At 33.0% G+C, this 22,381-nt stretch overlaps 2 protein-coding genes across 12 annotated transcripts in view; both read right to left on the bottom strand.

Annotated features, from left to right (window-relative positions):
* Nucleotides 1-1,223: 1,223 nt before the first annotated feature.
* On the bottom strand, nucleotides 1,224-9,248 carry LOC18444265 (RING/U-box superfamily protein). The gene is made up of 8 exons (XM_088871967.1): nucleotides 9,204-9,248; nucleotides 8,913-9,007; nucleotides 7,283-7,457; nucleotides 4,197-4,491; nucleotides 2,590-2,662; nucleotides 2,421-2,511; nucleotides 2,174-2,253; nucleotides 1,224-1,675 (listed from the first exon to the last, which is right to left on the bottom strand). Exons 3-8 carry the CDS (start codon nucleotides 7,434-7,436, stop codon nucleotides 1,439-1,441), a joined length of 930 nt encoding a protein of 309 aa, XP_088728093.1. The 5' UTR covers nucleotides 7,437-7,457; nucleotides 8,913-9,007; nucleotides 9,204-9,248; the 3' UTR covers nucleotides 1,224-1,438.
* LOC18444264 (zinc finger (CCCH-type) family protein) overlaps nucleotides 9,002-22,381 on the bottom strand; it is a 29,698-nt gene continuing 16,318 nt past the window's right edge. For 6 of the 11 annotated variants that reach the window (XM_088871965.1, XM_006854439.4, XM_088871960.1 and 3 more), the window contains one exon: nucleotides 19,549-20,144. In XM_088871965.1, coding sequence (XP_088728091.1) covers nucleotides 20,054-20,144 — 91 coding nt within the window. In that variant the 3' untranslated portion in view covers nucleotides 19,549-20,053. Of the gene's footprint in view, nucleotides 9,366-10,259; nucleotides 10,350-14,129; nucleotides 14,389-19,548; nucleotides 20,145-22,381 lie in introns of those variants that run through there. The other 5 variants (XM_088871957.1, XM_088871959.1, XM_088871955.1 and 2 more) reach the window with 4 other exon arrangements.

The raw sequence follows: 22,381 nt of genomic DNA, 5'->3' as shown, positions 1-22,381 counted from the left end.
TATCTAGTAAATTACAATGTTAGAATTACCTAATTCGAAATTTAACAGACAAATACGGTTATGACCTCCTTGTACCAAAAGTAAATGGCTTCTATGTATATATTTTTTAATTGCATCTCCTTTTTTATACACGGGATTATATTTAGTCTAATTATGTCCATACTATACTTAATTTTTTTAGATGTATTTTAAAATAAATAAAATTATTAAACTACCCCATAGGTAGTTTAGCAAATTTATTTATTTTTAATTATTTTATAATGTATGATAGCGAGAAGTATGGGTATACTAAATTTGATCTTAATCTCATATAGAAAAATATAAAAAATTTAAATATCATTAGGAAAAAGAATTTTTTTAGGTAAATAAAAAATAAAACCTAATTGTAAACTTATGAAATATACAAAACTAGAAATCAAAAGTAAAACATGACTTATCTATAAAGTTTGATTTATTTGTGTGTGTGTATTTCTTTCATTTTATCACAAATAAGTGTGAAATCAGAGGGCTAGGATGGCAAGTAATTAATAACACATAATCTAAATATTTAATATTTATGATGGCCAAATTCTTGAAGTTTCATGTTAAAAATCAGAAATTTTGCCTCTTGTTTTTTGTGAAGTTTTATGCCAAAAAAAGTCAAGAAATTCTATCTTTCAGGGCTTCCGAGATAGACTATTGTATACTTACACTCTCTGGGCCAAAAGAGCAACTTCGGACTTTTTAGATCCAAACATTTGGGATACTTATTTTTTAGATCCTAACATTTGGAATCTACTTAAAGATCACCGGATGATTATTTAAAAAAAAAAAAAAAGATCTTGTGCACACGCTTAGATCTGATTATTGAAAAATTGGAAGATTTTTCTCGGGTTAGATTTTTATGATGTCATTCTTTTCAGGCACAAAGAGTGTCATGGGGGACTAATCATTTCCATTGCAGCTCAGCTTCACATTGGCCATCCTATATCAAAGAAAAAAGTACCCAAATCCTAATCACTATCAATGTGTCTTATATGTACTTATTAGGCCATGGATGCTGCCTCTGTTGAAGCTCTGTGAAAGGTGTTGTTAATAAAACTGAACAGAAACAAGAACAGCAAAAAGGATAAGGAAATAGAAAAGGAAAACTAACTGTTGTGGCTGAAGATAATGAGGCCATCCTGCCCAACAAATCCATTTCGACTAAATATGAAGAGGTACTTCTAAATCCACAACAACGGTGAAACAAATACCCTTTCTATTGAAAATGGCACAACACAAGACAGCTCAAATACACCCAAATTTCCTTTTTTACAATTGTCTATGGTACTCAAAATCACAACTGTGATTACCAAGCACTATAGAACCTCAAGAATAAAATTCCAATGGAAGGAGAAAAGGGCAAAATAAAATAAAATATTATAATGGGTATTCAACCATGAGAAAGGAAGATGATTCATCCTCCTTGTGCAATCTCAAAAATTGAAGGACGGTTTTCACTTGTATTGGTCTCAGATTGAATGGTGTTTTGCGGCATTGGATTTTCTTGTTGTGCATGGTGACGGGCCTCCTGCCAATTACGCCACCTGGTTCTCCATCGTAAGAATTCATGGAGCAAAGAATTTGCAGTCATGGTAACCCCAAATCCCCCAAATGCAGAGAGCAGGACTGATAGAACAACTTGTACATGGAGCTGCGATTCCAATAATAATATCACAGCATGAATTTTTTTATTCCATTTCTCTTTCTTTATGAGTACGTTAGATTGAATATATGTTAAGGCAAAGACAAAACCAACAAGATATAGTTGGCCTTTTGAACAATTGAGTTTATGGATAATCTGTTCATAGATTGAAAAATATGCTCAAATATTTACTTACGAAATACTTGGAAATTGAGATTGCAGTTCAAAGTGAAGCCCTATGTCAAAAAATGATCAAAATTTTCAAATTATTATTAAAGGGGAATACCCAGGACATTAAACAAGGAAATGAGCTATAAAAATCAATCCTCTAAGAAAGACTAGGTATTTCTTCAGATTAACATTACGTCTAGGTATTTTTTCAGATTAACCCTTTGGATGCAATTTTCTGCATGTTTGCTTTTCTAGAGAGCAGGCGCTTGCTTGTTAGTTTGATTTAGATTTCTCAATCTTGAATGTTGACATGGAGGAATGCAACTTTCAACTTACCAAGGAGTAGAAAAGATGAGCGAAGATAACCACCAGAGCAAATTGAGCAGACGCATAAATCCAAATATACTTTTTCCTCACTGGAAAAATAGAAAAAAGCATCAAAACTGGCCTATTGCCTTCACAAAGTACTGCAATTTGAAAATAAGTAGATACGAGCATAAATATCTGAACTTCAACCCATAATTAGCAATTAAGATTATGCCCAAACTTAGGTACTGCATTTTGAAGACAGGTATTCACATACCCATAGATGATGTTGTCATCGAGGCAAGAAGACCCAAGACGCATGAGAAAGGTAGAGATATGGCAAGAGCACCTGATCCCATTTTTGTAACCTGCACGAGAGTAAAACATCACCCAAAAGGGCAGCTAGGCAGATTTGATGAAGTAGCAGAAAAAGGTATCCATCTTACCAGAAGTTGTTCAAGAAAGCAAAAATAGGCGAGCATGCTGACCATGACAAGAACTGGCACATCCTGCCAAACCCTATAAAACAAGCAAGACCAACTTTAGTTTATGATAAAGTGCGTGTGCACACACATAACCATTAAAAGCGTCGGAATTTGACTATGAAGTTAGATTTCAGCAAACTAAATTTCTCAAGTGGACTCTGCAATCCTAAAACTCTGCAATCAGGGCTAATATCCCAGTGTCATACATGGGTGCTGTATCTTAATATTTTTTATATCATTTTATGATATAAAAAATTAATAATGCATGTTGTACAATTCAAACCATAGTCATTGGTTGATACGTACAATAGTGAATGTAGAGCTAGACACTGCTCAAGTTTAATGAATCTTGTGGTCATCATTCAAAAAAAAAAAAAAGTAAATGTAGAGCTAGACATTGCTCAGGTTTAATGAATCTTGTGGTTATCATTAAAAAAAAAAAAGAGGTAAATGTAGAGCTAGACATGACATAGTAGCACATGACAATGCCATACCAACCATATAATCATATCATGTTTTATTTTTGTTTTGTAAATAGGCACATCATTTCAAATGGAAGGCTCTATGAAAAGGCCCCAAAGGAAATGGATGGAAGTAGTGAGAAAAGATATGGTGACTTATAGTTTGATTGAGGGTACGACTCCTGATTGAGCGCAATGACAGAATAAGATTCATGTAGCCGACCCCAAATAGTTGCCATATGGGATGACGATGGTGATGAACTAGGAAAATTATAATAACTCTGTAAATTATTGCACTCAACAAATTATAATCAGAAACGGGTTTCACAAATTATTATACTGGGCCACAATATTTGATCCCCAAACACCAGGCTTCACAGAGGCCATCACTGTAATAGAGCTTCATGTTGCACTCTTTCATATTGAAGAAGCATGAACTTCTCAATGTTTGGTTACTCCAAGGAACCTAAATAAAAGATAATGACTATATTCTAGAAAATACAAGGTCATAAGAAATAATTTATGAAAGACATAACTAAGACCAAAGATCCCAACAGGGTCACCATAAAATGGCAAAATTGGGACTAGCGAGAGGCTATCAGAAATCCCAACATCGGGGAAGCATTCACTTCTAATTTTTCATCAAAATAGTAAAATCCAATTCCATTCAAGTGACAAATGAAAAAGTAGAAATATGGTAATGGGGAAGTAAACTACAAGCACTAACCCAAAAAGAGCCAAAAAAAATAAAAAAGACATATTAAAAGGGAAAGTAAACTATAAGCCAATGGACATTGCAAAACCATAGTCCATTAGGGTGATTACCATCAAACAAAATGATGGATGGTATCGGAGATCTAGCGGCACCCAGTGTGAGGATCATGTCCTATTTTGGTGCAAACCCACTCTCCATAACCATCCTTTTCATCAGACGATGATAATCCTGAGGACTATGACTTTCTATGACTCATGGGATCCTAATATGCTTCCCTTTTGTAAATTGATATGTTATTTTTTAAACTAGTTGTTTGTTGAGTCCCACTAATAATCTACAATATAGATATCGAAGTAGGCGATCCATTCTCAACATTACAATTCAGTGCTTGCCTGTAATGCTGAACCACTCTTCCCCGTGCTCTAGTTGATTGCAATCCAGCAGTTTGAGAACTTTGTATACGTAATAGTGTGACAGGAAGGTTACGGACCTCTTGCTTACAAACATCACAGTTCTTATTACCCTTGAGGCTAAACCATTTAACTGCACACTCTTGATGGGCCAGTGCAAGTTCTCCCTTACAACTGCATTCCATTTTCAAACTATCACCCCCCTCACTCAATTCAACCAAACATATCCTGCACACAGCCTCTTCTTCAGGTATATCTTCCCCAGCATCTTCAGAGTCTGCATCATAAAAGTAGATATAATAATTTCAAAAAGAGAGTGAGTATATCTATTGATAACGTGATGCCAAGGGTTCCATCCTAGCCGTTACAATGTCAAATGTGTGTGCATGTGTATAAGATTTTCTGGGCCAGATTGACCAATCTGGATGGCCCAAGTTCACGGACAGGGGCAGAGGCGTATGTTATATAAATGCATGGAAAAAGATTAGGAACGCTAGCCGTGTTTTCTGTAGCAAATTCCCAATGGCTTGGATCGAAACACGGTGAACCAATGTCACACGTTGCATGACAGTTTTTATTTTTAATATTTTTCTATGAATTGGATTTACATGAAATTTTGGGGTTTGCCTAATTTCAGTATGGCACATCCAAATAAAATGTTGAAAAATATTCGAACCCTAAATAGACCAAATCACCAGTGGAAACAGGTGGGGTTTTTAGTATTTTACTTGGATGTGCCTTGATAAGATCTATGTAAAACCCAATTTTGTGTCAATATGATTTCTATAAAAAAATTAAAAATAACACCCTATCACAAACAAGGTGTTCATTCCAGATTCAATCTAGGTTGTTAAGCATTTAATGTAAAGGAAAGCTATTGGGCATATGTAAGGGATTCCCTATATATATATATATAATCTACAATTCACAACCCTTCTAATTACAAAGGCTAATGTTAGAATGAGTTGTGAAGGGTTGATTTACTATGTTGTTCTTTTTTTAAAAAAGTTACTTTTTATGATATGTTGCTCATGAAGTAAAGATATTTATGTAAACATCACTAAAAGACAAGGGGTATTTTTGTTACTTTCATAGACTTCAAGTTGAAATTTTTACTAAAGGACAAGGGTACTCTACAAATAAAGTTTCAGGACACTAACTTCCAGAATAGCATTGTACTTTTGTAAAAATTTCAAATTTCTCCTTATTTAATGATTAAGTTTTATAGTAAAATAATTTTTTAACAAAAAGGGAATGATTTATTGATAAATAAGCCCATCACAACTCACTCTAGCATTAACATTATATATATATATGTCACTGTATAATTGTAATAAAATGAAACCACACTTTTAGAAAAGGGTGTGGTTTGTATAGAGCCTAGGCTCTAAACAATTAAATTAGAGCCTACCTTCAAATAGTGTTGAGAAATAGTTTCAATATTGGAAATCTTTGTGATAGCCTCAAAGTATATTTTCATATTTATTTATAAAGTTTAAAGCTTTAAAAATAGTGTAGATCGATAGATCTATGAAAACTTGAAAATCTTGAAAATTGATGGTCAAAAAATGCATTACAAAATACACACTTTCCAAAACTTTAAATCCATTTTTTCCCATGCCCATGCATCTTGATGTCAAGATGATCAACTTGAAGATATTTAGGCATCAAAACAACCTCTTCTAGTGAAATTTTTGAGGTAGGCTCAAATTTGATTGTTTAGAGCCTAAGCTTTATATAAACTTTTCCCTTTAGAAAACCATGTAGGATTATTTCATTATGTATATATATTTTTTGGTTTCAAATTTTGCTTTTTTGTAGTTGTTTATTAGAATGAAAAGAGTGTGCATTTAAAAATTGAAGTCAAACAAATGACCCTAACACGGTTCTTTAGGATTGTTACATTATATTGTGAAATCAGTCCCCTATGTGTGTGTGTGTGTGTGTATCTATATGTAATACACAATCCTAATGGTGATGTTAGAAAACCCTACTCCGTAAACTTTGACAAAAAATGCCCCTTATATCTATTATTCTTAAGATTAGGGGAGGGGCACTAGAGGTACTTTTCATACTCTCTTAAAAAAGTTTGGATTTTAATGAGATTCTCTCACCCATTATTCTATCCTACTATCTAGGATTGGTTCTAAAGTTATATCTAGTACCCTTATCTTCAAAATCATAGTAATACACATAAAGGGTATTTTGTAATCAAAATTTTTGGGTATAGGACCAGTGGAACGGTGTATATATAACTCCAACATGAGCAGTCCCAAGCTGGTCATGCCAGTCCCAAGCCCTAATAAAGGAGAAGGGTTGTGTTAGGTAGGGCCCCCAACATAAAACTTTGCCACATCTTTTCATGAATCCTGAACCTATTGGTTTGACTGAGGATATGGCCCTTGATTGAGCAGAATAGTAGAACATGATTCGTGTGGCCGACCCCATATAGTTGGGATAAGACTCGAATGATAATGATGATGATGATGATGATGATATATATATATATATATATATATATATATATATATAAGGATGCAACTAGAAGGGAGAGAGATGTCAACAGTAGCAGTTGAAGTTGTGCACATGTCACATGTAAATTTTAGAAGTCCTGAATAAATTGTCTATATATTGTATTTTGTACCTACCCCTTTGCTTCTTCTCCATTCAATATCTCTGGAAATAATCAAAGCACCCTAATCAGATTTAACCAGTCTCAATCTCTAAATGTGATCCCCAATTTTTGTTGAAGCTTCCATGACTATTATCTCTTTTTTCTGGTCCCTGAGTTCGCCAAAAGATTTTTCTTAAATGGCAATACTATTTTACAACTTTGGAAGTTGTTACTAACATTCTTTACATTTACACTTTCAAATTATTTCATGCACTCAACCTATATCTTCCATCATGATTATATAGGTATTACGAATCAATCACATAATGATAATAACATGATATGTTTTAATCAGGAAATCACTTTTTTTTTTTTTTGTCATTAACAGGAAACCACTTGATTGACAAACAATAAGCCCTATGTAAGCTGCTGAAGCATAAAGAACTGGTTTTACCAGCATTTACATTTGCGGCAGAATTTGATGTTGCCCCTCCTACTTCTGGTACATGAGGAGTAGACGGGATTATACGGTATAGGGCACCTATAGAGTCTGTCCTCTTCAAGCTTCTAGCCTTAATAATCACAGGAACAGATAGTGAACGTGGCATATGCTTCTGAACTCCTGGTGTCTGTCAGAGGTATGAGGACACCATACAAGCCAATTACAAACATGCAGAATTTGATAATAATATAATAAATAAGTAATCACACAAGTACTTAAATTGTGAAAGAAAAACTGCATTAACGAGTGGAAAAAAGGGTTATAACTAAGCCTTATGGTGAACACCCTATTTGCATTGAGATTAGTCTTGGTTTTTGAACTTCTCTCTTGCAAACATTGCTGATCTAACCCCCCAAAAAAGGTTAAGATATTCAATGTAGAATACAAACAAATGACAGTAAACTGTTTACCAAAATTTCCTATATTTTCCCTAAAATGGCCACAAATTACCACAAAAAAAAAAAAGAAAAAAAGATAAGCAGACAAGTCTGGTTTCTAACTTTCTAGACATTTATGCTTTGGCCAACAAGGCCCAAATAGACTTCATTCCTCTTCTAGAACTTCACTTCAGTCTAGAGGCCAAAGTCAACCATTCAGTCTCTAAAGATGAGTGTATCTGATGGGAATGATTGGTACGATGCAGTTTTCAATGGATTTGAAGAGTGTGCACAAATAATCCTTTAACAAAATGACGATGTGTCTGCCCTTTTCGGATAACAACTGCATATTTTCAAAATAATCTCCTTTGATTTTGAAGTTAAGGTCATTCAAAGTTTTTACAAAGTTAATCATCAGCAGTAAAGCTTCACTTGAGTAAATTAACAGTGAAAATCTACAAACAATAGAGTTGGATGTCCCTTACATAGTGACAATTCTATTATTAACACTTGTTTTCAACAATTAAAGCATCAATGCCATGCATGAAAACATTTCAGGACAGCCCACAGCTAAACAATTATTCAAATCCACCAGGGTAAAATTTGTGCCCATTTCTCCAACATGAATCATGCAGAATTATTTCTATCTATCAAAAAGACAAAAAAAAATCACTCAGAAATTTTATTAAAAAATTCATTTTCTGGTTTCTGTTTTGACAAGCTACTACTCTTGTTATAGAGCCCCTCTCATGGATAGTCATAAAAATTCACATGAGACTGCAAAATATTTATTTAGTTTACTATGGAACAATTTTTTCAATTGATATTTTACTTCAAAGTACCATTGATCCATCCAAGATCCACATTGAACAATTATACATAAAAAAACTAAGAATAATAAGATGAATACACCAACAAGAAAACACCTCGGCATTTCCCTTTTGGCATGAAAAACCAAATCATACACAGGCAGGGTTTCCACGGTCTATTGAGAAGATGAACCATAGTTCCATAGGAGGAACTATGGTTTGCATTCACCATCCACTCTTATTGAAGGATAGTGGATGCCATGCCAGAGTATGGTTTAGGTTGCATAAGATGTGAAGTCAATCATATTAAGTGAGATTGACATATAATATGCATGTCCAAAGTTCTGAAAAGTCCATAAATCAAAGACTGGTTAAAAAGAGCAAGCAATTTCTTACTATAGGGCTACACTGGTCGATGTCACTTCTTCCTCTCACTGATTCAGAGTTAGGATCCCCAACTGGTGTAACTGGTAGAGAGGACGTTCTTTTGGCTGGGGATGGTAAAAACATCTTAGTGAGAGAAAAAGACCTTCTAACCAAAGATTTCTCTCTAGGCAATGCAGACGGAGGAGTAGAAGCCCTCTCATTATCAAAAGCAATCCCTCTAGACTTGAAACTTGGCCATGGTAGGATATTTCTTATAGATGATTTCCCTTTCGGCAAACTTGTAGAAGGGGACAAGCTTACCCTCGCATAAGTGGGGCTCGGAGTTGGAGGCATATTTATTCTGACTGATCCTGAACTTGACCCTCCTTCTAAAGATCTTGGGGGAATCTCTAATAAAAGATTTGGTTTTCTTCGTTGGTGAACAGATGGGATTTCTTCTGAAATTCCAGTAGACTCTTCAACCTGCAAAACCATTGAACACCATGAATCTATCAGTTATGAATCAATTGAAGTAGGATGCAAAGTTTTATTGGCAAGATAGTAAATATCTTGAACTAGTAAATTAAAGGACTCATATGTTTAAAAACTGTTAATGGATTGGGTAATCGACTAGCTTTTTTCTTTTTCGTTTTTTGTTTTCTTTTTATATTCTTTTTATATCAGACAATCGGTACTTCATTCGCTGAAATGGTATAACAAGATAATAGACACAAAAAATCTTCATCCAATCGGCAAAAGTCAGGTGTTCTTATGCTTCTATCTATGTACAAGAGTCCGCCTATGTTAATATTGTTTCTTCTTATATTTGTTCTCTGTTTCCCAATCCAAATATTGGAAAGCAACAAACAAGAACCAGGGGTGTCATCCAAGTTCCCACATGGAATCTAATGTAGAGGCAAGCTTACTTGCTCCAATCATCAATGAATACTGTTCAGAAGCAATAAAATCAAAACCCCTACTACAGTAGTAAAAGGGTAAAATCTCAAGAAAAAAGACACATAATTGAGATTAACATGGCTAAGAAATAAACCATACATGCGTTAGAGGTTAAAGAACAAATAAACCAAAAAATAAGAAAATCATCCTGGTCAATAAAGAAGAAGATCAAACTAATAGTTGAAAGAACATAATATGTAAATTAGACCAAGTACATGAACCATGAAAACTAAATTGACATCAAAGTAATTACAGCAAAGAAATAAAAGTAAAATAAAATTACCCAACAAAGAAATGAAGCAAAAATGACCTGTGTACAAGCAAAAAAGAAGAAAGAATATCAGAAAGGAAAGAAAGAAAAAAAAAAAAGATTACCTGTTGAAGTTTAGAGCTTGAAGAAACATTTGGGACAAGGCCCCTGTCATCGTTATCCTCAGCACCCATTTTTCTCAGTCATTCAATAAACATTCGGTTACAATTATTTCCTCATAATCATGAACAAGTACTAACCTGATTGCAGAGAGAGAGAGAGAGAGAGAGAGAGAGAGAGAGAGAGAGTAATATTATATGGTTAACACAAGAGAGAGAGAACAGAAAGAGAGAGTAATATTATATGATCGCCATATGATCATAGATAAAGAGAGGGAGAGAAAAGAGTAAAACCAGTTCAAGAATCCGCCCAACGAGAGAGAGAGAGAGAGAGTTGAAACCAACTAAACCCCGAACCCCATGTCACAAAAAGCTCTTACCCCAGTTAAAAGTGTTGTCCTTTAAATGCTGAAACACATGGTGGGGGGGGGGGGGGGGGGGGGGGGGCTGAATTCTTCGAAGATACTCGAGGAGAAAGCGAAATGGACCCCATATCTCTCTCTCACTCTCATTGTGTGTCCATGTCCGAAGCAAACCGCAACCAAAACGAACTTCAACCAACGAGTTTTTAGAGAGAGAAAACCTCGAAAATACCTTGGTTTCGTTTTCTAGAGAGAGAAAACCTGGAAAATACCTTGGTTTCGTTTTCTAGAGAGAGAAAGATTCCATGTATGATTTCTAGGTGGTAGGTTTGAAAATAATTTTATATAAAGTTGTGTTACGCACGTTTGGAGATAAATATATATGAAAATTTCTTTCTTGGTAAACATTTTTACGATAAATTATAACACATTCATGTGAGAATACAACCGCATTTCCACTTTTTTTTTTTTTTTGAGGAAGATTGCCCACTTTATCAAATACAATTAACTATACCAAAACACCCCATAAGTTAGTGGGAGAAATTATCTAAAATTTTCATTGTCAGAGAGAACAAGTATTTTATAACTTTAAGGAGAGAAATTATTTGAAAAAAATTTAGAGGATAAAACTATCTCAAAAAAAATTTAGTGATAAAATATATCAAGTTTTAAATTTTAGGGAGATAGGTATCTTAAAATTTGGGTGAGGTTTGTATAAGGTTGCCTTCTTATACTGAATTTTTAGAATTCCCTTTTGGACTTAGAATTCTTATTTCCTTTATGTCCATTCATCTCAATATCGAGATGATCACTTGGAGGATTCTCCAATGCCAGAACACTCTTCTTTATAAGTTTTTTGAGGTGCACTTTATTTCAATAGTATAAGGTTGCAACCTTATGTAAACTTTTTCGTTAAAATTTTAGATAGAAGGGTATATTAAATTTGAGATAGAGAAAGTACTTAAAATTTTTTAAAGAGAAATTATTTCAGAACTTTTAGTGATGGAAAGTATCTCACATTTTAAGTTCCAGTTCACAAAGGACCTAGAAAGTTTTAGAGAGATAAACTATCTCAAAGTTTTTTAAAAGTAAAATTACATCAAAATTGAAGCTTCAGGGCGAGAAAGTATATTCAACTTTTAAAGAGAAAAACTACTTAAAAATTATTAGAGAGAGATGTTATCTCAAATTTTAAATCTTAAAGAGAGAGTATCTTCAAATTTTAGAGAAAAAAACTACCTGAAAGTTTTAGACAGAAAAACTATCTCAATTTTTGAAAAAATGATCTAGATGTTCACAAACTCAAAATCCATATTTTTTTTAAAAAATAATCATCTAGTTATAATTAGATGGATATGAAAATTTCAAAAATAAAAATTTCCCAAGCAAGGTTTTTTTTTTTTTGAAAAAAAAAAAGATCGGTTACCTAGATCGACCATTCAGAAAATTGGTTTAGATCAGCAAATAGGCGTTCTAGATCGATGATCCGGAATAATGAACCAGCCAATAAAAAATTAAAAAAATTGAAAAAAAATAAAATTAAAAGTTGGTAAGCCAGTTCTAGTAGAGAACCGGCCATTTCCTAACAGGAACCGACCGGTTCTTGATATTTGCAGTAACCACACCGGCCCCACCGGTTTTTGAATTGGATCGGCTAGTTCCGATTTATATCACTGGTTTTATGAGTTGGATAGGCGGGTTCCGATTTAGATCACTGGTTTTTTTAACACTACTCCCACTTATGTGTTTTGCCAAAGCGAGTAAATGTGAGGTATGCTCCCAAAGGAAGGTTTTTTTCTCATAAACGAGAGATTTGGAATAGCTTCTTAGTGATTTTAGAGAGAGAAACTCTTATATGTTTTCCCATTTGGTGTATTGGTTTCAAGTGTTTTAGAGAGAGAAAGTTCCACTCAAATCCAATGAGTGCTTTTATGAATTGCTTTTATTACGAAAAGCAGACGTCTGATGGGAATTTAGGTCCGTTGTCAACCATTTTATTATTGCATTTATTTCCAAAGCTTTGATACGGACTGCATTTCCCACGAAATTTTTCTAAATTAATATTGATTGCCATCAGTCAATAATCATGTCGAAGTATAAATTATAGTCTAAAAAATATAAATGGTATGCAATCCATAACATTGGTTGATGCCACACTTTTAGTTTTTCAATCAAGCTTCAACGATTGTATCATTTAGTTACCTTTAAATTGTATGTATTGTGATATATAGAAAATATTTTTATGTTAATCCCTACTATCCATACAATTTATGTATGAAAATAAGGAAAATTACATACATATATGTTATAGTTTTCATTATTACGGTTCTTCCGAATAGTGTTCGTTATTACCACTGTGTTTGTTTTTTTCATGTTAAAAATGAAATTTAAGAAAAAAATGGGTTTACCCTTTTTTTATTGTTGAACAACCAAATTCAAAATATTTTCAATTGTTCAAAAACAAAAATTACATCAATTTAAAATTTTCGATTGTTGAAGAGCAGAAAATTTTAAAATTTCGATTTTCTCTCTCTTGACCGACGTAATAGTTATTCGATAAAATCAAAAGAGAACAACTAGTTTGAATCCCTAAATTCGGAAAAAATATTGGGGATTATGAGATTAGAAGATTAAGAGAAATCTTGTGGCGTATTCTCTCTCTATCTCTTTGAAGTCATAGTTATCCGATAAAATCAGGGAATCAGTTAGTTTGAGCCTCAAAATTTAGAAAAAATATAAAAGAATATGAACTTACCCAAAAAAAAGATGGTTGGTGAAGGAGAGAGTGTTTTTTTTAAAAAAACATTGTTACCCATGTACTGTAGAGAGAGATGTAGAGAGAGGATAAGCAAACCCACAAGATAGAGAAAAGAAATTTTGGTTTTTGAAGAACCGAAAATTTAAATGTTCGGTTATTCAAAAATCAAAATTGAAAACCAAAAATACTTTGAATTCGGTTGTTCAACAACCGAAAAAGGGTAAAATTATCTTCTTTTTTTAAAAAATTTTCATTTTGATATGAAAAAAACGAACATGATCGTAATAACATAAACTATTCGGTGGAACCGTAATAATGAAAACGATAACGGATATATATGTAATTTTCCCATAAAAATAATATATGGAATCTATACTTTAAGATCATTTATCTTTAGCCCAAAAAGGTCAAAAGAAATACCTATAACTATCATAAGTCAAATTTGAGAACTTGGGTTTGTTACAAGTTGGAAGAAAACTTTTTTTTTTCACTTTGATCAGTGAAACAAATGAAACTCCCAAGATTAATTGTGACCTTATGTATCAAATATAAATAGCCTTATTGTATGTTTTTTTTTTTATATATAATATAGGGTTGGTGATAAATAGCAATCTGATTTTAATCAAATGACTAGCAGTGAGCAGCCAACCATATCGTAGACTAATATTATTTATAGTTTTAGGTCACAATTAAATCTACAATACTATTGATAACTCATTCTCAACCGTACGATTAAGATCATATTGATAATATATCATAAACGATAAATTTTAGTGCAAAGGGACCCATGAAAGGATAGTGGAGAGTGAAAAAGTAATAGGATTAGGATTCCTTCCAATTTTAAAAAAAGAAGATTGCAGAAAAAACAAAGTCTTTGGTCTTTTTTGAGTAAAGGACAAGAAAACCCCTTATCCTCAAAAAAATTAAATATATAATGGATAGAGACTGCCCAATGGAAAGTAAGTCTGTATACTATGATAGCATTTGGGCTTCAGACAATATGTTGGTAGGTTCTCAATTCTCTGATGTCAAGAACGGACGGTTGATATGCATCGTGCCTCTGCTCAATGTACAAAAATTAGAAAAAATGAGCAGAACAATGAACAAACATGGTGTGTCAAGTTTGACAAAATTTGATGGTAGGCGTGTGCTGTACGCCCTTAAAAGTGTGCATCAAAAGGTGATGAGCTGCAAGCATACTGTTTGAATCCCAAATACTATCATGATATACTTTTTGAAAAGACAATCGTACTATTTTTTGCTAAATTCATGAAAATTTTCAATGGGGGACAGAGTTGAAAGAAAGGCTTCACAAAAAATGAAATTTCTTATCACCCTTTTGTCACCAAATCTGAGAGGGGGTTTTGTAAAAAGAAAGAGATTAGGACTCTTAAGGTCTCATCCATGGAGAGAAGAGTGTTACAATAAGAGAGAGATTAGGCCCACTGATGTCTATCATTCCAAATGTCATTTTGAAGTTCAATTTGTCTATATACCTGAAGGGCTATAATTTTGTTTGTTTTTATTATTAGTCCCTTTCTTGTTTGTTTTTATTATTAGTCCCTTTCAATGCATAGGTCCTTCATCCAAATAGATAAGTTCACATGGTAGGATTCCATCTCTATTACATTTTTTTTTTTTTTGTATTTTGCTAATACTTTGTATGAAGAATGTGATTCTCTCCTTATGGTTAAGCACCGGTCATCTTACTAGTAATCCCTTAAAAATATTCTTAGGAGGGCTTTCTCTCTCATCTTACTACTAATCCCTTAAAGATATTCTTAGGATGGCTCTCTCTCTCAAAGAACAGCCATACTATTTCCCTAGAGATAGCTCATTTCGATGTCCCGAGATAGTTCATTTTTATCTCTTTCCAAACAAATATATAGGGATAATTTAAACTTCACGAACCCTTCAAATTACAAAAGTTAAAGATAGAGAGAGTTGTGAGTGGTGGATTTATTAATTTTGTAGTCTATTTTTTTTAAAAAAATTATTTTTTGTGATATATTCATCATTAAGTAAAAGACAATTTTGTAAATATTACTACAAGATAAAATGTACTTTTGTCATTTCTATTAAAGGTAAAGTTGAAATTTTTATTAAAAGATAATGGCAATTTACAAATAAATATCCAAAATACTAACTTCTAAAATGTCATTATACTTTTGCAAAAATTTCAAATTTACTATTGCTCAATGATTAAATTACCTATTAAAATAATTTTTTAAATAAAAAATAATGATTTTTTTTATAAATACACCTCTCGCTACCACTTCTAACTTTAACCTTTTGTATTTTGAGGGTAGTTAACTCTAGACAATATATATATATATATATATATATATATATATATATATATATATATATATATATATATATATATATATAAAGCAATGATCCAATGCAATGGTTGCATCATAGTATAATGCAACGACACTTCTTGAAAACCATGTTTGTGGTATTTGTATGACCCCAAATTTTGCGTACACACTCTCTTCATCTCAATAAACAACCTACCCCCGCCCCCCCCAAAAAAAAAAGTTCAATTTGAACCCCAAATATAGTCAAAATGAGTCCCCTCCAAAAATGAATCTAGACAATTCATTTTGTGAATTTCAAGATTTTAGCCTTTATAAACTAAAAATCATTTTTTTCTTTTTTAACATTGTTCATCTAATGATGATAAAGCCATCCAAAAAAAATTGGAAATGAAAAAATCCTAGATCTAAACATCCCACCAAAATGAACGGCCTATGTTAATTGGCCTAAAAAAATACTTTCTAAGTTGGAAATGAAAAAATCGTTCTAAGGCCTAGATCTAAGCATCTCACCAAAATGAACGGCCTACGTTAATTGTGCTAAAAAAATACTTCTAGAATGTGTTTTTAAATTTTCCTTTTTTGTGATTGCTCATTAGAATGAAAAGAATGTATATTTCAAAATTTGGATCAAACAAATGGCCATCAGATGGTGTTTTATTGTTGTTGTATCATATTACCGTACAAGGATTGCATAAAATCATTTTGCCCTATATATATATGGGTGTGGTTTCCATAAGGTTGCAACCTTAAACAGTCCATTTAAGGCACACCTCCAAATTTTATCATTTCATGTAATTTTGATATAAAAATATCCTTAAGATCACCTCAAAATCTATTTTCATATCTAATTATAAAATTTTAAACTCCAAAACTGATTAAAATAAAGTAGATCTATAAACATATGAAAATCTTGAAAATGGACGGTCTAGTTAATGTGTTGTAAAACGCATCATTTTTTAGACTCAAAATCCTTTCTTTTTTCATAGTCATTCATCTCAACATCAAGATGATCAATTAGAGCGTTTTTCAATATTCAAACAACCTTTTTCGATGGATTTTTTAGGTGCATCCATAGTTCTACATTTTAAGGCTACAACCTTATATAAACTTTTCCATATAATCTATATTTTAAGGCTGCAACCTTATATAAACTTTTCCATATATCATAGTTATATGGAGAATATAAGGTTAGCCCTCCGGCCAGGGTAAATCCATGGCTCATATTGAATATGAACCGATCCAATGACTTCTAAAAGGAACCAATAACTGCTAAGAGTAGTGAGAAGCCCAAATGGCCAAGAAACTGAGCTGACCCCCCACACCCCCCAACATCAAGAGCCAGTCTTTCTATGAAGATTTTATGGCTCCAAAGATCCAAAAGTTGTCAAGATCTCACTCAAATATATTTAGGGCCCATTTGGGTTACTTATATACAAGGGTTTGATTTTTAAAATAAGATTCAAATTTATGCAATTAGATGCATTAGCATGAGGGTATTGAGTCAAGGATGACTCAGACAAAGGTTATGTTTACTTTTGAGTTTCAAATCTTTAGCCTAACCAATAATCCTAACTCGAAACTTATGTGAACTTTCTAGATTTTTAACCATCATAGAATAAAAAATTGAACATGGACAATGCATATAGTGTAGCCCTGCAAGAGCAAAATGTACTGCAAGAGCAAAATGTACATTTACATACGCGTAAAGCCTACTTTGGAATGTTCTTTTGATTCAAAACTTTTGCAATCCACCTAAGAATCACCAAAATCGCATTTCTGAAAACCAAATAATGTATTTAAGTTTGATCTGATAATTCAAAAATTAGAACAGTACATCCTCAATCCATTGACACTCTCTCTTTTATTTATTTGGAGCAGATATAGCATGGGTATCAATCTACTTTAGTTTTTTAGATAGGTCTCTTAAGTTTAGAAGGTTAAATCCTCAAGTCCTAAAAAACTCCCAGATAGTGTTTTTACTTTTATCCAAGGGAATAAACAAATGGTATGGTCCCACAGAAGCATATAATCTTTTGGCTTTCTTTTCTTTTTCTCTTTTGGCAATTTCAGGTCTTACTCATGTCAATTAGTAATCATCTAGAGTGTAACCATCATTGGAATATATATAGCTTTCTTTTCTTTTTCTCTTTTGGCAATTTCAGGTCTTACTCATGTCAATTAGTAATCATCTAGAGTATAACCATCATTGGAATATATATATATATATATATATATATATATATATATATATATATAGAGAGAGAGAGAGAGAGAGAGAGAGAGGATAAGTCACAAAAAAGCTAGAATAGATGGAATTCTACAAACAAGGAGAATCTAATTATTTGTGTATGTGGTTGTATATGTCCCTACCAATATAAAACTCACAATATCCCATAGTGGAATGATGAATCCCCCATAAAGAAAAGTGGGTGCACTTATTTAGATAAAAAAAAGGTCAATGGTAATGGACAAAATAAATTAATTTATGCTATTCTAAATTATCCCACATTATTAATCTATGAAAAGCCTAGATCAACACCAAGCAGCTACTTTAATATATAGAAAATTGTTTCATGCGGGCTAGACCGCATTTCTACATAAGTATAAAGTAAGATGGACGCAAGTAGGCTTTCCATCTAAAAACAATATCTAAAAACAATGGAAACTAAAGGTCCAAATGTTTTTTACCTAGAATTATTACTTTTAGTTTTTCAAATTTATTTCTTTTTTCATCTTCATGATCTCCATGTTAGAGATGACGTGTTCTCAAAAATTAAGTCCAAAAATCCATCTCAAAATAAGATTTCTTAATAGGCCCGCACTTCTACATATGCGAGCTTGGTCACAAAGAAACCAAGTCCTTTATATATATATATATATATATATATATATATATATATATATATATATATATATATGGGTTTGGTTTCTATAACGTTGCAACCTCAAACAATCCAATTAAGGCACACCTCCAAATTTTATTCTAACATGTATTTTTGGTGTAAAACATTTTTAAAATTATCTAAAAATCTATTTCATATCTAGTTATAAAATTTAAAAATCCAAAAATGGTAAAAATCAAGTAGATCTATAAATATATAAAAATCTTCAAAATGGACGGTCTAGATAATGTGTTGCAAAATGCATTGTTTATGGGACTCTAGAATCTTTTATTTTTTTTTATTTTAATATTCATACATCTCGACATAATGTGTTGCAAAATGCACTATTTCTGGGACAGTAGAATCTTTTTTTTTTTTTTTTTAATATTCATACCGATGTCGAGATGATTAATTAGAGAGTTTTTCAACATTTTAACAACATTCTACGATGGATATTTGAGGTGCATCTGTAATTCAACATTTTAAGGTTGCAACCTTATATAAATTATAATTCTCTAGGTCAACTCAAACCAATCTATTCCCAAACTTCATATTTTAAGCCAGTGTTTTAAAATGCGGCCGCATCACCGCATATGCGAGATGCGCTTGCATCCACATCCCGTTCAGGCGCATATGCGCTTTTGACAGATGCGTCCGCATCATGCGGGATGCGCTCGCATCCGCATCCCGTTCAGGAGCATATGCGCTTTTGACAGATGCGACCACATATGCACCGCATCAAGCCGCATCTCGTTCACATCTGTTTCCACGAAATTTGTTTTCGATTTTGCCCCTCATGGAGGGGCAAAATGATCTTTTTTTTGTTCCAATGTTTAGGGAAATTGTTTGGGGGGTTACTATACCCCCTAATCGAAGATTTCCAGCCACTTATATAGCTTTTTTTGCATCAAATCGAAAAAAAAAAAAATTTGGTGAAATGTTTTTTTTCATCCAAATCTTTGATGTGACGGTTGTTTGATACTTGGATGTTCATTTGATGCCTTTTATTGTTGATTTGGGGATGTTAAGGTAAATTTGTGATAAGAAATTAGGGAATTCAGAGACCGTGAAGAAATCGAACACTACTTCACAGAGTCGGTAACTTTTTATTCCTTCTTGTACAATAATATTGTTATACTTATTTTTGGGGCAATGTCTTATTCCTAATCTTCTAGTAATAAGGATCCAGCTTGAAAATATGCTAAACTAAAAAATCCGAAAGATAGAAATTGTGTGATATGCTTGCTCTGTGGAAATACTTATATGGGTGGTATTTTTTGACAAAAAGAGCATTTAGCCGAAATTTATGAGAATGTAAGAACATGCCCACAAGCTACAGATGATATAAAAAAAGAGATTAGAGAATATTTTGATAGATTGAAAAAAGATAAAGAGAAAAAAAAGAAATGAATTACTTGATGATATGCAATTATTTAATGATGTTGATGATGCTGCAGATGATGATGATGATGATATGTCTGAAGTTGCTATGAGGAAAAATGGTACTCAAACTCCAACCTCAAAAAAGAGGGTTATAAATATTGGTGGTAGTGTTGAAAGAAGAACACATCTCTTTAAGGGGCCAATGGATTCTTTTTTCACCCTTAGCCCTGAAATTGTGGTTCAGGAGAGAGAAAAAAACAAAACAAACCACAATTGACAATAAATATAAGAAAGAACAAATGAAATCGGTATGTAAGTGAATTGCAAAGTGGATTTACATGGCCGACATTCCTTTTAATACTATAACTCTGGATAGTTTTGCATGTATGGTCCAGGCAATTGGGCAATATGACGCATGACTTATTCCTCCTTCACTACATAAGGTTAGAGAGCCCTTGTTGAAGGATGATGTATTTGATGTGAATAAGATTTTGATTTTTCAAAGAGAAGGGTGGAAGAAATATGGGGCCACTATTATGTGTGATGGTTGGTCCGATAGGAAATCAAGGGCATTCATTAATTTGTTGGTTAACTGCCCAACAGGTACTTTTTTTGTTAAGTCTATTGATGCATCAGACAAGTCACATGATGGTATATACTTATCTGGCTTGATGGATGAGATTGTCGATTTTGTTGGGGAGCAAAATGTGGTACAAATTATCAATGACAATGGCGCCAACTATGCTGCAACTGGGCATTTCTTGACTTTGAAAAAGAAGCATATGTTTTGGACACCTTGTGCAGCTCACTGTGTTAATCTTATGCTTAAGGAAATGGGTACAACATCTTTATTTAGTGGGGTGATTTAAAGAGCTATGTTTGTTGTTAGATTTATTTACAATCACACCATAGTCCTAAGCATGATGATGTCTTTTATAAAGAAGAGAGAATTGGTGAGACCGAGTATCACTAGATTTGCCATGTCATTTCTCACTTTTCAAAGCCTAACCAAGCAAAAAAGTGCATTGAGGACCATGTTTGCTTTAGAGCAATTGAGTCAAAGCAAACAATCAAAATATAAGGATGGGAGAAAGGTTGAAAAAATTATTTTGAATACATCTTTTTGGAGTCAAATAATTATTGCATTGGAGGTGGCTCGCCCTTTAGTGAGAGTGCTGCAAATGGTTGATGGTGATGCGAAGCCCGCCATGGGCTATATAAATGAGGCAATGACTAGGGCAAGAACTGAAATACAAGATGTTTTAAAGGATGATGAAAATATGCATAAAGCTATGTTTGAAATTATTGATAAGAGATGAGATACCCAACTTCACAGGCACCTCCATTCAGCTGCTTATTTTCTAAACCCATCTCTTCACTACAAGCACCCATCCATTGAGTGCCGGACAAAGATATCCAGGATGAGATCCAAAGCCATGAATTGATTAAGTTCGACTTAGCCTTGGGAAATTTTGAGAGAGATATTGCCACTCGAAATAGGGACACTACAGATCCAAGTAAAAGCCAAAAGCCTAAAAATAACCTTACTACAGATCCAAGTAAAGGCCAAAAGCCCAAAACTAATCTTACTTATCTCTTATTTTATGTATAGTTCCATTGTTTATTTTATACCCTTAATTTTTAATTATATTCTAAATTATAAATATTATACAGCTGCATGGTGGGCATTATATGGAAGCAAGATACCAAATCTACAACGTCTCGCTATTCGAGTATTGAATCTCACATATAGCTCATCTGGTTGTGAGCGCAATTGGAGTGCATTTGAACATGTAAGTCCTTTACTCCTTATTCCTTAATCCTTATTTCTTGAATTTCAATTTTCTAATCTAAAATCTAATTTACCAGATTTCAAATTTCTACCACAACTCCATACAAAAAAAAGAAATAGATTAGAGCATAAAAAGTTGAATGATTTGGTTTATGTATGATATAACGAGCGGCTTAGGGAGAGGTATGAAAATCGCACGAAGCTCGACCATATTCAATTATATGAAGCTAATGGTGATTCCATAAGTGAGTGGACTGTGGATCCAAGACAAAAACGTGTATTTGAGGGTGAGGATCTTACATGGCTTGATGTCGAGCTAGCAACAGGGGTTAATGAAAAAGATCGACCTAACACTAAAGCACAAAGGAGTAGAGGAGCTACTGGGTCTAATCGCACTCGCATATTAGCTTTAGAGGTCGAGGAGGAAGCTGACTCAAAAGAGACCGATAAAGAAGAATACATGAAGGCCGTCGAGGATAATATTGATGATGCGCATGATAACTCTCAAGATGACTTCTCTGATTGATATTTGAAAAAATAAAGTTCAAATTGACTCTCAAAATGGATGATTGTATTAAGTTATTAACTATTAACTCTTCTTTAGCTTGACTTTTGATTTGTATTTTGTAATATCACTATTTTGTTCTTATGGTTGTACTTATGGTTGTGCTT

This window comes from Amborella trichopoda, chromosome 7 (assembly GCF_054954075.1).
Source record: "Amborella trichopoda isolate Santa Cruz 75 chromosome 7, AtrichopodaSantaCruz75HAP2 v2.0, whole genome shotgun sequence".
NCBI lineage: Eukaryota > Viridiplantae > Streptophyta > Magnoliopsida > Amborellales > Amborellaceae > Amborella > Amborella trichopoda.
This window is presented reverse-complemented; position numbering and strand designations above follow the sequence as displayed.

Bases quoted from the DNA above. Each gene is read 5' to 3' on its own strand.
- LOC18444265 (XM_088871967.1), bottom strand. From the start codon at position 7,436: ATGCCACGTTCACTATCTGTTCCTGTGATTATTAAGGCTAGAAGCTTG. The intron at 2,254-2,420 runs GTATGTGAATAC...CTATTTTTCCAG, and splicing joins GATGACAACATCATCTATGG to TGAGGAAAAAGTATATTTGG. The intron at 1,676-2,173 runs GTAAGTTGAAAG...TTGGAATCGCAG, and splicing joins CTCATCTTTTCTACTCCTTG to CTCCATGTACAAGTTGTTCT.